Raw genomic sequence first — 14,949 nt, forward strand, 5'->3', positions numbered from 1 at the left:
TTACTATTGATATAGCTATTAATCCAATCGATCTCATTGACATACTAGGATCTCACATCAGGCTTACAGCCCCAGGAACCTAAGGGAAAGCTTAAACGTATCTTGGTTATATATATTCAAGAGAACTTGCTGTTATACGCTACCTAAAATGAAATCTTAGGAATTTGGAAAATAGTCACCTGAAAACTTGGTGGTTGACCCTTTGGGTCAGAGTCTACTCTGCAGGAGTATGTTAGGTATGTAGATATGGTTACTACTATATCTTGAAATTTTTACATAAAATTTCTCATACTAAAATGATGAAACTAAAGCTTCGTGTTTTCCCATTCATCACACCACCGTAGTTGGTGAATTTGTCAATCTAACTTCCTCAAACGATCATGTGATGAAACTGCAAAATGCCCCCTATTTTTTAATATCAGACTTTTTAAAACATAATTGAAGTGCTCTATAATTTTCTCAGTGCCAGATTATATATGTTATAGTGTTGTCTATGAATGCTTCATTTTGATTCCATGGTTCTTAACCATATTTTCTTGCCTTGCTGATTGACATCCTCCCACCATTTACAGCAAATGCCTAAAAAATGCACGCATGTACATACATAAATATGTACCTAAAAACATACACCCAAGCATACGGAATTACATACACATTTATGCTTTCCATGCATCCTTAGATATGTCCTATCACATGGAATGATTGCATCTAAAGGAAGAAAGAATTCTTTTGCATCAAATGGATCTCCCTTCTAATCTTTGTTGGTTTGGATGTTATGACATCTAAGATAATAAACAGATTCTATGTGCTTTCTTTTTTTCTCTTTTGTTCTATATTTATTTTTAACTCTCTATATTCCATCACTACTTATATTTTTTGCTTGTTTATAAGAACTAAAAGACTACCCCATGTTCGAACAACATGATGCCACGAAAAAAAAAAACTATAGGTGTGACCCTTTCTATTCGGCTTGTTCTCCTTCATCTTGCAGAGAAAGCAAAGTTCCTTGAGTATTGAAGGAGATGGCCATAGGGCACTAACCTCGTTGGTGGAATCCGTCGAACAGTTGGAGGGCGGAGCCGGTTAATGGACACCAAGTCCGCGGAATGCCAGACTCCCGCATCCGGAGAAAGGCTAATTCACATGATGAGACACTTGGTCTGCGAGGAAACCGGAACCAGAGGCGGAGGAGCGCAATGGCGGTGGCGGGGAGAGGCCAGGGAAGAGGAGGAAAGATGAGGGGTAAAGGCCCGATCTATAGACACTTGACCCTTTAAAATTCTTCGGAGCCCGATCTATATCAGACATCTTGCCCCTTTAAAATGTCTGTGCAACTTTAGCCAGGCCAACCAAACGACGAACTTGTTGCGGCTATTAACGTCCCTGTAACATAATTTTGCAAACTTTTTTTTTGAGATACATACAAACATTTTAATAAACAACAGTGCAAAAGAAATTTCTCTCTCTCTTTGCAGCAACCATTGCAATGTTATGTTGGGCTTTGATACTGCAGGACAAGTCAATCGATGTTCATATGTGCTATTAAGTTTTCGGCGTTGCTAAACACTATCATGAAATATAGACAATGCACGGTGATGCATTGCAACGCAAGAGCATGCTGGTTGGCATGGCCCAAGTGGCTTATTGGCACCATATCCATAATTATTAGAAAAGTGGTGAATAATTGCATCGATATATTAATGCCATATAGTTTTTCATAAAACATTTTCTACGAACTACAATCACAAAGACCCACAGGTTCGGAGCAGAACTTCAGTCACAACGACCCACAGGTTTGGAGCAGAATAAATTTCGACTCTCCATGGTCGACAAACTTCAATTCTACTCGGTCTTTTACGTGCCCTCATTTTATGTTTTGTCTAGTTCAAATTGTTAACTCTAACCATATATTACAGGAAACACAAAAATTATAATTCAAAGAAAAATCCGTTAGCATCCTTTTCCTCACTAAATTGCCGTTAAGCAGGAAAAACAGTAGGAGAGGCAAAAATGCTCTCACTGATTATTTAACACTGATTATTTAAAGAGACATCAAACCATTTACAGCAGGAGAGACTCAAATAGAAAAACACGCAAAACCACACCGATAGACTGATAGACATCATAAAAAACATACAAGGATGTGCCAGAAAAAATTAAATAACATGCTGTTAACCAAAATAATTGTCATAACCACAAGTGAACTCCAAAAATGGAATATGTAATCCCTGATCTTATGTCACCAAAAGGAACATATATCCTCCATCACAATCATGTACATAGATCCACATTATAGATATCTAATAGATAAGTTAACAGGCATGACAACATAGCCATCCATCAATAGGAAGCTCTTCCTTTTTTCATGCTATACTTCTCAATGAAAAATATTTCAGTGTCACTACAAATCACAATTTAACAATGATGAAGCTCATCAACCCCCTGGATGCTAAGAACAATTACCAATATAGACACGCAGATAATTCTCTTAACATAGTTAAATGTAAGGAAAGCTGCAAAATCCGCAATACAACAGGTATGAATCAATTGGTCGTGTATACTGAGATGAGAAGAAATAATGGAAAATAGTAAAGGCCCATCTGATTTAAAATCTTGGGCACCCAGAGGGAAGACGAAAGAAAACTAGAAAGCAACTATTTCAAAGACCAAACAATATGGACAGGAAAGCCATTCACTCCCCCTCCTGTTTGATTTCATTCAAGTTACAAAAGCTAAATATGATACAGTAGGGCGTCAAAACCACGCCTCTATCCCAACATCTACCCGACCAACCTTTTCTACCGCCAGCAATCACCAACCACCCTTTCCTATCCAAACAAGTCTCCGCTATCTCCCTCCTATATCCCCCCTCCATGACTCCATTTCACTGCTAAGGACCTTGGCCCTTGCAGCATAATGCATTTTTAAGGCCGCCACAGGGTCTGACACCCCTCCACTGCTAAGTATGCCTCCCCCCACCATGTTTGTTCCTAACCTTGCAACCCTCCCTTGCTGCTGGAACCCTGAAACCATTTCAATCCCGTTCCTCTTCTGCAGCTCACAGAAGCTCTCAAGCCGCTTTCCATCTGATGCCAAGTGCTGCATGTAAGACTGCTGAGCTAAAATCCCGTTGCTGCAAGGAACACCATCTTTAGCAGAGTAAAATGACATTCCAGCCAGTGATCCATGATACTTCGCCAGCATGACAGCAGATTCTGGCAAGGATGAGAATCCAGTCTGTACTATATTCCCATCGCAGAAGCCATAACTTCTTGCAGGCAACTCCTCCAGCCCCACATGGCCACTATTTCCAGATGTGGACGCAAAAGGCATGCCAGCTTTTACAGCATCAGATGGCTTCCAAGTTGAAGACCTATTAATTCTCGGTGCGGAGGGCTTGCTATTGCATTCATGCGGGGAAGAATCTGATTTTTGTGAGGATGATGGATGACAGATAATTTGCCCAAAAAGTTTGACATCACTAGTTCGGTGCATCTGCTCCTCAGGCTCAGAGCAAGCATTCTGAGAGCAATGTCTTAACTGAGCTTCTGGTTGGACCTCACTCAGGGGAAACAGTACCCCTGGCCTCGGATGTGAAAGGCTGGAATGGTTGCAATGGTCGCCACGCACCTCTGAAATAAAGAACTGATTTGATTGGGAAACCCCATTTTTCTTGGGATGGCTTTCCATTAAAACTGGTTTTTCACCGATTAGAGGATCTGCTTCTCTCTTCACCTCCTGATTTATTACCTGCAACGGATAACCATTGAGAATTTGCAACGGCTTGTCAACTTGATTCAGTGATGGATTTCTCATCATATACTGCTGGTAAAGATCTCTGACTACTGGATTATGATGCTGCTTGTTCTCATGCTCCTCAAAATTCAAATTAGCCTGGGAGGCAACATGATGGGGGCCCTCAAAACAAACAGAAGATGGATCAGGCAACACTGAGTTCAACGGTGCAGAATGGGGATTCTCCTGCTTCAAGGAGATGCCCTGAGGTTTCTTCTGTAGACACTGAAGCAGATCCAGCGGTATCTGATGCCGGTAGTCAGGGGAAAATGTGGACCTGGGACAATCAACAACTTTCTTTCCTGGAAGCAAAGAATTTACATCTGCCTTAGAATTGCTTGCAGAGAAAATTTTGCCACCGTTGGTTAAGTCTGCATCCATCTGCTGTTTATTACGTGACCCAGTCTCAGGCATTAGTAAAGGCACATCTACTTCCTTTTTCAACACATCAACAGAATATTTTCCATCATTATCTTTTTGCTGGACCACATCATCAATGTGAGATTTGGACTCAACTTCCACACATGCTGTAAAGACAGGTTCAACTGGAGAGACAATACTTCCCCCAACCTTCATTTCTGCATCAACACACTCTACAGCTTCATGAAGCTGTACAGATTCATTAGATCTTAATGCAGCGTCAGCATTTTTCTTCAAAGTTATAACAGACTGAGGATTGTCCCTCCACTTACCAGCTTATTCTCAGGAAGAACAGACACATGCTTATCAACCTTCCCATCCTCTCCCTCCAGAATTATTCCTCCCACAACACCCTGCTCACTTGATCTATCAGTTTCAGCCTGCAGGGGAGCCATTGCGGCATGAACACACCCTTCAATGTTAATCTTGGCCACAGACTGGGACACATCTGCATCCATTTTGGAACAAGACTGAGTACTGCAAATTGCTGAATCCATCTCAGCAGCACAAGCATCATCAGTATCACCTCTTCCTCCATTTGCATCACCCAATGGCATTCCCCCATTGCTAATTCCTTGATGGATCACATCTAGGCCAAGGCATTTTCTAGCTTTACTAAAGAAGATCTTGCATTGTCCCCTTGATCTTGTCCCTACACACCGTGAGATCCTTGCAAAATCTTTGCCATACATGCTCAAAGCTCGGATAAACACAGACTTCTCCCATCAGTCCAATCAAACGAGTCCAAGTCGCCACAGCCTTCATTTGAACAAGTGTCCTCATCTAAATTCTGTACAACATCTGGTGTCAAGGGTCGCTCCACCGCCATGTAGTTCATCTTCTCAACAGGGTCAATAGAACTAGTAACACAAGAGCTCATTCCTTCAGAGGATAGAGCGCCACACATGCCCGCTAAAACATCAGCAGCTACAGTTTCTCTCTCATGCCCTGGTATTTCAACACTGCTTACCCTTTCCAATGACCTATAATTCCCACAAGACACTTTCAGGCCATTATAGGTTCCATGAATAGATCTTCCAGCATACCTTTGTTGGCTCTTTGCATTACCACTGCTGTATGCTGCTACCACCGATGCTACCCCCAGCATATCTAGTGAAGCAGCATTTATCCCACGATTCCACTTCTTTCCTGATGTTACAAGATAACTGCTGGTAGGCATGCACTGTCGCTGCTTTTTAAGATCCAACCGTTTCTTTACTTCTTTGAAACTTTCAGACTTATGGTTCTTGTAATAAAACTCAATGCAGTCTGCTATTGTTTTGTGGTTAAGAGAACAAGAAATCTTTGTAAAATCTTTACCAAATGTGGCAAGCATCTCCATGAAGATTTCCTTTTCTTCTTGTGTCCATGGGTTTATCATTGCTCGTTCCTTCTCAAAGAGACTGGATCTTCTATCAGTCCATTATGTGTGATAAACTTTGTCTGCTTCCTCTCCTCATCCAAAATTAGGGCTGGCATGTTCAAATTATTCCTGTAAAGCTTGATTTGGGAATCCGACAGCAGCTTGCTTGAAAACTCTAATATTTCTGTGGTAGGAACTAGAGTTAAATTACCTGCTGCAAAAGGAAAAATAAAACTTCAGATGACAAAAAAAGATAAAATAACAATGGGATGCAGAATTTGACAAAATAAAAGATAATTCATAACAACAATCTTGACAGTCAGTTAAATCATATGGAGATTGTGTACAAGAAGATACATGCAAACACTACAGCAATTCCACATTTAAAGATCGTAACAATCAAAGAAACACCAAATATGCTGTAACAAAATGAAAACTTATTAAAAACAATTGTGGCCGTGAATCAACCACCAACCACAAGCCCTCAATCAAGATAAGGCATTCCAGCACTCGATACTGTCTCAATATTCCTAGAAACTGATCATTATCTGCTAAGAGTGCTCTATATTACCACATTAAACTTAAAACTTACCATATCTAAGGAATATAATATTCATTTGCAGTGCTAGCTTAAACATCACTTCAGCTACATACAGTGTTCTGATTTGTAGGTGATTTAGTCTATAACGAGATCTAAAGTTTCAGCGAATCCCCCTATCCCTATGGCAAGTTTGAAGATGACGAACTTTACAATTATAATACCAGAACATCCCATTGAATATGCTCATCATTATTCTCAGATGGTTTTACCAAATAACTATGGCACATCAATGTATACCATAACAATGAAAATGCAACTTTTCACTTATCCATCTTTATAAAGATCTAGAAAGTGCATTGCACAGAAAATTTCACCAACCTCATTTCAAACACAACTGCTGAAATGGGCTGCAGACCGACTAATTAATTACTTTTAATTAAAAAATTATAAACTATATGGAAAATTATATATGAACAGTGCAAAAAAATATATACAGAGTGCACAAAAGTGTGTTTTGTGCAAGCAGCTAGAACTTAAAATTTCCTTGCAAGTAACTTTAACATTATGTAGACCAGTATTTTCCCATCTCTCACAAACAATGTCAACCACCAACTCATTAGCAATAAACATATGGAATCCCCACATCCACCTAGAAAAATATCCAAAAAAAAAAAAACTGAACAAATGCCTAAACCATTCTTTTGAAGCGAGAATAATAAAATAACACCATTGGATCCAATCACTTGACAAATTCTCAACTTTGAAAGCATGATTGCAAGTCATCCCAGCAACACCTAGCACTACTGTCAAAATCGGAGTGCACAAACAAAAAGAAGAAAAGAATAGAGATAGTGGATCTTTTTGAATTTATCAGTAGATACTTTTCGAAAAACGATACACTCGAATGTGAAATTTTGCCCCTCCGGTATTTCCCTTCTGAAACTTGATCTGTTGGCAACTGTTACAAACCCTTGCAACACAGTATGAACTAGCAAACTTATAATTCATGACGCTCGAAAAGTGCAAGCACAGATATGGAGGGACTTCACAGAAGTTTCTGCTTGCACCTTAAGAAAAATCAGAAGTTATAATGCAAAATACTATCAGTGCAGTTAACACATGATCAGATTCTGGGTCCATAATGTACCAATTAATGATATAAAAAATTCATAAAATGTATAAATATATTCCTTGAAATTATAAACATATATAGAAGGAGAATTTGCCTAATCGAATGATTGGCAAAATACCCGGGTGCTCAAACATCAACCTCAGTGCAAGAGATTGGTCTACAAAGCAAAACTTCTGTATTGCACCAAAACATAAATTCACACAGATAAGTCTTAGAACTAATACTGTTATACAACAAGGATAACTGGTCGAGTGGATGTGCTTTTGGTTAGCAAGGACTAGCAGAGAAGAATATGTGACTTAAGCTTCTGCACACAGCAGATTGAATGGAGAAATATATTGAATGTAGAATTTTCCTACTGAATAATTCCTTGTGTTATAACAATTCATGTTAAGAGTTACATTTAGAATTACATACTACTTATAAATTGGCACCACTTCCTTAAACATGAATAAGCATACTGCAGTCCTCTTGCCCTCGAGACTCACAAGCAGGTGGAAATTGCTCAAAACTCCGAAGCTTGTCTGCACTCATACCACTCTCAAGTTACACAAATATGTTCTCCATGTAACCCCACAATGCTGTATTAAGTATCCAATTTCATGAAAACCATTATTCTCTATGGTTACACCATTATTCTAATTCACTGTTGACATACAGTTCAAGCTATTAAATTAATACTAGATAATCTTAGAAATGCACATTAACCGGCCATAAGTAAAAGTAGTCAATCCACGACAATGATAAAAACAAATACACAAAACAAAGCTTCAATCTACATATGCCCACTAAAAATGGGAAACTCGTAGGCGCACCAAATACAAACATAATCCTGAAGGTGTGCCATGGAACACATTCAATCAAAATATAATGATGCAACAAATCATATACCTACTGTTACATCACCTTCATTCACTTATGATAATTTTCATTTGGAGTTATTAACTAGCTTAATTATACAAGACCGTGCATGCCTACACCATCTTACCAGCTGCAATACATGACACACTGTTCATTATTGCCAAAAACTACACATGTATCTAGCAATCAGTGCCTAAAGTACAATAAATGCCCTCCAATCAGCAGCAATCATCAGTTTCCAGAAGCTAGAATAATCACCAGAACAAGCACCATTTGTCTAATTATACTCACCGAATATCAAACATCTAACTAAATCAGAGGGTGGACTAAAAGGGAGGCTAGACCATAAAACTTGGTATATCTACAATCATATTTTCGTTGCTTGCAGTCAGGTCTTGAGCTGTGTTTCCTCATTACTTTTACTGACCAAGTGTCTTTCCCAGTTCATTTTGTTTTGCAGTAGATTTGCTTCTCCAGTCCAATATTAACTTGGTATACTAGAACAGATACCATCCTGTCTTCCTTGAGTACAATTGTTTAAATTCTCAAAGAGATGTTATTGTGGATGGATATCAAGATCAACAATAAATTACAATTGACAATGACAAACTTTATCATTTAATTGAGGATAAGAATGTCAAAAGACCCTCCAAAATAGAACATATTACAAACCTTTTTAACCGATATCAAATTGGCTGAATGTGTGTTTTCGAAGTAAACAATACCAAACAAAACACTTAAACTGCTCGTGAACTAATTGGACTTGCTGATTCCATGTCCAACACAGAGATTTATCATTCCAGACCTATCAAATTTTAGATGTTCAAAAAAAAAAACAGCATATTATTTCACCCCATATGACCTTCAACATACATAATATTCCATGTCGAATGTAAAACTCCACCCTTTTCACAACAATTAGTATATATTGAACTTCTATTTAATAATAACCATAAAATTTGGCAACCGCACTCTATCACTTTAGGAAGTGCAGTGACCAACAGATCATTCCAGCAGTTCATGAGTTAGAAGACAATAGCCATACTCACAGAGAATCCTTAACCGTCAAAATTTTATTCACAAGGAAAACAAAAAATAAAACTTTCCACTCAAGAAATTTTAGTGATTTAAACACTCTTTGCTAAAGAGCTACCTCATGTCCCACCTGATGCTATGACAAGTGTGTCTATTGGACAACAGCAACTGGGGACCTAAAATAAATATATTTACAGGGCAAGAAAGATTAAAAAAATATATAATAGTAGTGCCCTGAAATAACAAACACCAATAAGCATATCATAAACACAAAAGCTTGCTCAAGTGAAAATTGATGAAACAACAGTCATCAAGCAATTTCAAGCATTTTAAATAAAGAATGAAATATTATTTCAAGGATACAATTGCAAATAAGGAAGTGAAATTATCCCCATTCTGTTGCTTGTAATTGCTTGGAATTGTATTATATAAGTGCAGAAACACTTCACCTACCATACTGTAATATTCTTACCATCTTAGGCTACGCTTAGTGATAAAAAAGTTCCCATTCTACAAAATATGCTACAAAATGAGTACATGGAATCAAAACCTTATTCATGAAAAGAGCTCAATATCTAAAAACCGTAAGATCAAATTGAAGACTAACCAGGCAGTGCAAACCTTGACCGGAAAGAACAACGTTGCTTTTGAGAACCACCTTGTGATGCTCGGCTACTTAATTCAAAACGCTTGCTTGACTTTGTACGATGCTTTCGTATCGAAAGCAATCGTAGATCCTCCTTCCACAAATGGTGGAGTGCCCTGAACTTAAGAGCAAGAACTTGCTCTTTGAATTTCAGCAAGTACTTGTGAATAGCAAGCTTTTCTTTGATTCTGAGATCATTTTTCCTCTGTGACAAAAGTTTAACCGATTCCCAAATATCAAACTGAGGTGGATCAGTCGGCAATGCCTTATGAAACACTTGTGAAGCTCTTTTTGCAGCATCCCAATTAGTAGACATAATTAAAGTTATTAAATTACAGTCTGTCTTGCCATGTAAACTTGCTTCAGAGTTACCATTCTCACTACTTCTTCCTGCCTCTACACAATTCCCATCTCCATGATCACATATAAGTGCAGGTCTTTCCACATCAGACAATATAAAATGTTGGACTTCTGGGATCTTGAACCTGTCCTCAAAAATCTCAAAGCGTCCAGCCAATTTTTCATCATCGTGATCATAAATTCCCATACTGGAGAATGCTGAATCATTAAATCTAGAAGAAGCTGCTTGTGGGTTATCCACATCCCCATCTTTAATTTCAGTATTATGCTCATTTAAGGAATTGGTATATAGGGTAGTATTCCCTGTACATGCAGAAGAAGAGAACTCGTGATCCTTGGAAGGATTAGAATCTTTTGATGCAACATCAGATGACTCTATGCAAGGTTCTGGTGCACTATTAGGAGGAATTACAAAAGAACTTCGACAAGGATCATTTTCAGCATCACTATCCATGGACTTGAGTTCGTTTTCGAACAAATCGAGTTCACATGCAGTTTTTTCCAATTCCTTAGAAATACCTGATTTTAACAGCAGCAACTTATTCATAGCAGTTGTCTAGAGAAGTGGAATCCCCCGAACTGGCATCCTCAGTTTGCAATAAATCAGCAAGCAGAGTATTTAGGGCATTAATAGGATTGCCCTCCATGTAACCCAACCTAGTAGAGAATTCCTCAAGTGAATCACAGAAATAACTTGTATCATTCTCACCATTCACTGCCTTGATGCAAGGCTTCTCCTCTATGCCTGCTGCAAAAGAAGAATCATGAAAAAGGTTAGATTACCAATCACCATTGAGAATTAAGTATTTGAATGCTTCAACTAAGTTAGTTAACAATCAATGTAAATTAAAATTCCATATAAGCATGAGAAGGACAGGTGTAAAATGACAATCAACCAACCTTATCCCCACCATCGTATGACTCATAAAATCTTGTTTGCATAAAAGTTTCTTAAAGTTAGATAAACATCTTTACCAAAAAAGAAGATAAACATCAATGACATTATAAACATATCATACAACAGATATATCAGCTCACATGAAAACAGAAACATGAAGAGCGCTCACATGAAAGCAGAAGCATGGAGAGGGTGCCCACATAAAAGCAGAAACATATCATATCCGGGAAAAGGCATTTATTGAACAAACAACATTCAGCCTTTACGATACCCATGAATGCAGAAAAAAGGGTTGTTTATGGTCAACTTCTTCACATTCACTGTTTCTGATAGGACAGTGATGATGGACATCTAAAATATCAGTTGAAAATGCAACAAAAATGGAGTTGAAAACAAATTCAAAGTGGACACCAGATAACCTAAGCAGATGCTAATCAAATGAAGGGCTAGCGTCAGTGCAAATAGAATGACCATGCAGGCAATGTTGGGTTTAATGCAACATTATTCCACCAGAAAATATGTGGCATTATACAATCAGGAAATCAAACTTGACTATAACTTTCACTTGCTTTAGCCTTTCATCATATGGGAGAACGACAATGCCTGTTGTCTTCTCGGTTTCATTTCTTCTGAATGATGAGTACAAGATATGCCCAAATTGCATGGCTTGTCAAAAGCATTTTGGCTTTTCAGAGCAATAAACCAAAATACAAACTGAATCAGCAGGATACTATTTTAGGAAATATTCTTAGCCACACAACAACAAAATTTGATTAATAACCACACAACTAAAATTGTCCATCAATTTCACCAGGATTACTCTGGGTCCTGAGCCGACCAAAGTGGCTCCTGTACCACAGGTTAAAGGCCCTGAATAACTAAATAAATAATTTTAAAAAAAAATACACAAACACCAAAAAGAAGGCCATAGTTGACCCTCATTATACGCATGTACCTAAATTCCAAGTTTAAAAGTTACAAATACAATAATCTCAAAAAGGATAGTTTTCTTATTCTAACTGTTTGCAAGCAATTGAAATTTGGCATACTGGCAACGCCCACCAATCACCAAGCAAAACAAAGGAACCTGGAATTGGAAATTTTTTTAAAAACATATGATAGATATATTGACGAATTGGCCTAAAAATTTCTCAGCACAATTTTTCCTTCAACCAAAAGTTATATCACACATTTCCACCTGCCTCAAGAACAGCCAAGTTCGACATACTAGAAAAGCAGCAGCAAAATTAAGCACAAGCCCATCGAAATATCTTCCTAACTATCCCCAATAGTAGAGGAACAATCCTGCCACCGGACCAACCAAAGGGAAATAATAATGGACTTAGGATAATCACATTTAACTTTTAGAAGTGGGCAACAGGAACAGGAAAGTAGGAGAAATATAATGCTAAACCTTTTTCAGCCACATGCACAAGATGAAAAGCTAATGAGGAAAGTATACCAGTAACCCAATCAACAGATTTGTGCCAAATATTGACAATTTCAAAAAAAAGCCAAAGTTTACAATTAAGGATGCAATTCAACAAATCGTTGGTCGGAAAAAAAATAAATAAATAAAGACCGAGGGCAAAGAAATACAAAATGAAACGTCGAATTTAAGCAAAAGATATACAAGGTTTTTGGGCAAACATGCAGGAGAAACTCCAAAAACATATCAACAAACTAAAGATCAAACTAACATATCAAGAAAAACTACAAAAACAAAAGAAAGAAAAGCCTTATCTTACCTGGTGACGAACTGCAAGTGAATGATCCGGGAGTTGCGGGAGAAGGGCATCCAGCAAGACCAACAACTTTCGGGCTTGTGTCACTGACAGCCACCTTGGCAGCAGTCCCAGAGGGATCCAGAGACCCTTCCACCTTCTGCTTCTCATACTTCGCTAGCCCCTGGCCCCACCCAAGACGCGGCTTCTTCCTAGGAGCACCCTCATCAGAGGGTGCAGGAGACGTCACCGGAGATCTGATCGGACTCTCTTTTCCAGGAGGCAGCAACACCTCGAGCCCGGTCTCCTCCGACTCAGATCTGCCAGCCTTCGTGGAGGAAACGCTGCCGGGACGGCTCCACTTGAGGGGTTTCCACGAGATCGAACCCAACGAATGGTCCTGATCGAATCTGTGGCCTGTGCCCGAGCCATCATCCACATCACCACCGGTCTTATCATTTGGATCTTTCAAGGGGGGTTGAGATGCGGGGGGGATCGGAACTGCGACTGACCTCTGAGCGGTCATATGGGGGTCGTGATGCTGCTGCCGTGAGAAGTCGACAGAGTCCCAATAAGGGAACCGCCGGAAAGATCCCCGGCTCTCCCTGCTGCCTCCACTGCTGCTTCGACCGCCGCCGCCGCCGCCATATCTTCCGGAAGAAGGCCTAAAGCTCTCATCTTCCAACCAAAATCTATCTGACCGGGAAGGGGTGCACCCATGGCCGCCCGACTCCTCGGGGTAAATCTGATGGTAACTACCTCCCTGCCGGTAGTGACCTTTAGAAGAAGAGAGTTTACCAAAAGAGAGAATAATCATCAGGAAGACAAGGAAAAGGAGGGGGAAGAGCCCTAGATTTCTCAGATCCGAGCTGGGTTTGGGCAAGTACCTGATGGAGGCCGACGAGGGGAAGCGCGGGGAAAATCACGGGGCCCGTGGCAGGGCTCCCTCCACCGCGGTGCCGAGAACGAGGAACCGGTGCTTAAGGCCTCGGAGCCAGGCCCTCTCTCGTGCTTCCTCTCCTTCAACACGAAGTCCTTGCGATCCCAAGGCACTGGTTCCGGAGGCATCAAATATCCCACCAACAAAGGGCATCAATGCCCCAAAAACCACGAGAAAATAACTACAGACACCAATCCGTAGAAGGCCTTCCTCGGAGCTACCTGCTTAAATTTCTCGGTTTTGCTTGGTTCAGAGATCCAAATCCCGTCAAGAAACCGGCATCCACGAGAATTTTCTAGGGTTTCTTCCTGTGTTGTGGAGCAAAACCAGATCTAAACCCCCAAAAAAAACCAACAAATCAAAATCGGAGAACAGATAGGAAGAAAGGGGAGCCAAGAAGCGGTTTTTCCTACCTCTGAGAGAGAGGGGGAGAGGTTTCGGATGCCCTAGAGGGCGAGAAGAGCTCGTCGGATCAGACGTATGCGTCGCCCTTGGCGATATCGTGCCGTCTTCAGTCGTTCCGTCGCCCGCCGCTGGTAGGCCTTCAGAGGCGTCGTCTCTCTCTCTCTCCGGCTGTGTGGAAGGGAAGGCGCCGAGCCGTCGAGAAAGCGGAAAACGTGAGCCGATAAAGAGGGCAGCCCAGCCTGGAATTCAATGCCCCTCCGCAGGCGCCATAAACTCGAATTCAATCTCCCCTCACGTCCGCTAGAATTTCTATTATTGAATTAAAATCCTATTCCCCGACAATTATTTAAGTCCACCCCCTCTCCCCTTGGCTTTATGCGGCCTCCTCCCTTCCCCTATGTACCCCGCCTCCTTCCTAGAATTACAACCGCACCCCTATTCCTCGCCTTAAATCTCGCAATCTTTAGATTCGTGGGCGACACTCCGATGTAGAAAAGTTCGTCCGTCCGATTCAACTTTGTCGGCTGTGATCGGAAGACTTTCTCCGAGCCTGTTCGCGAGGGCCGGTGCGCGGAATATGAGGGGAGGAGAGGGGCAGTTAGGGGACTGCGAAGGCACCGTTTTGGAAACGTGGGAGAATTGTAACGCTTCAGCATCCTTCCCACTTCACTTAACGGCGCCCGGTCAACCGAAACGGGACAGGCGGCCGGGCCCCGCACGTGCGAGAGATCTTGCGAGGCGGGAAGCTAGGGCTGACGTGACGGGCCCCGAACGGTGCCGCGTGGGTTGAGGACGGGGTTGGGAAGTCTGGCGCGGCCAGGGGCAAGGG

General features: G+C 40.6%; 1 protein-coding gene across 1 annotated transcript; it reads right to left on the bottom strand.

Moving 5' to 3' along the window:
• Nucleotides 1–2,657: 2,657 nt before the first annotated feature.
• On the bottom strand, nucleotides 2,658–14,406 carry LOC105044622 (uncharacterized). Its single transcript, XM_010922576.4, is given in 9 exon segments — nucleotides 2,658–4,478; nucleotides 4,481–4,939; nucleotides 4,942–5,619; nucleotides 5,622–5,792; nucleotides 9,755–10,710; nucleotides 10,712–10,901; nucleotides 12,800–13,552; nucleotides 13,663–14,047; nucleotides 14,129–14,406. Coding segments are annotated over 8 exon segments (5,019 nt in total). The 5' UTR covers nucleotides 13,844–14,047; nucleotides 14,129–14,406; the 3' UTR covers nucleotides 2,658–2,847.
• Nucleotides 14,407–14,949: the final 543 nt, after the last annotated feature.

The sequence above is a fragment of the Elaeis guineensis genome, chromosome 5 (assembly GCF_000442705.2).
Source record: "Elaeis guineensis isolate ETL-2024a chromosome 5, EG11, whole genome shotgun sequence".
NCBI classification, from domain to species: Eukaryota; Viridiplantae; Streptophyta; class Magnoliopsida; order Arecales; family Arecaceae; genus Elaeis; species Elaeis guineensis.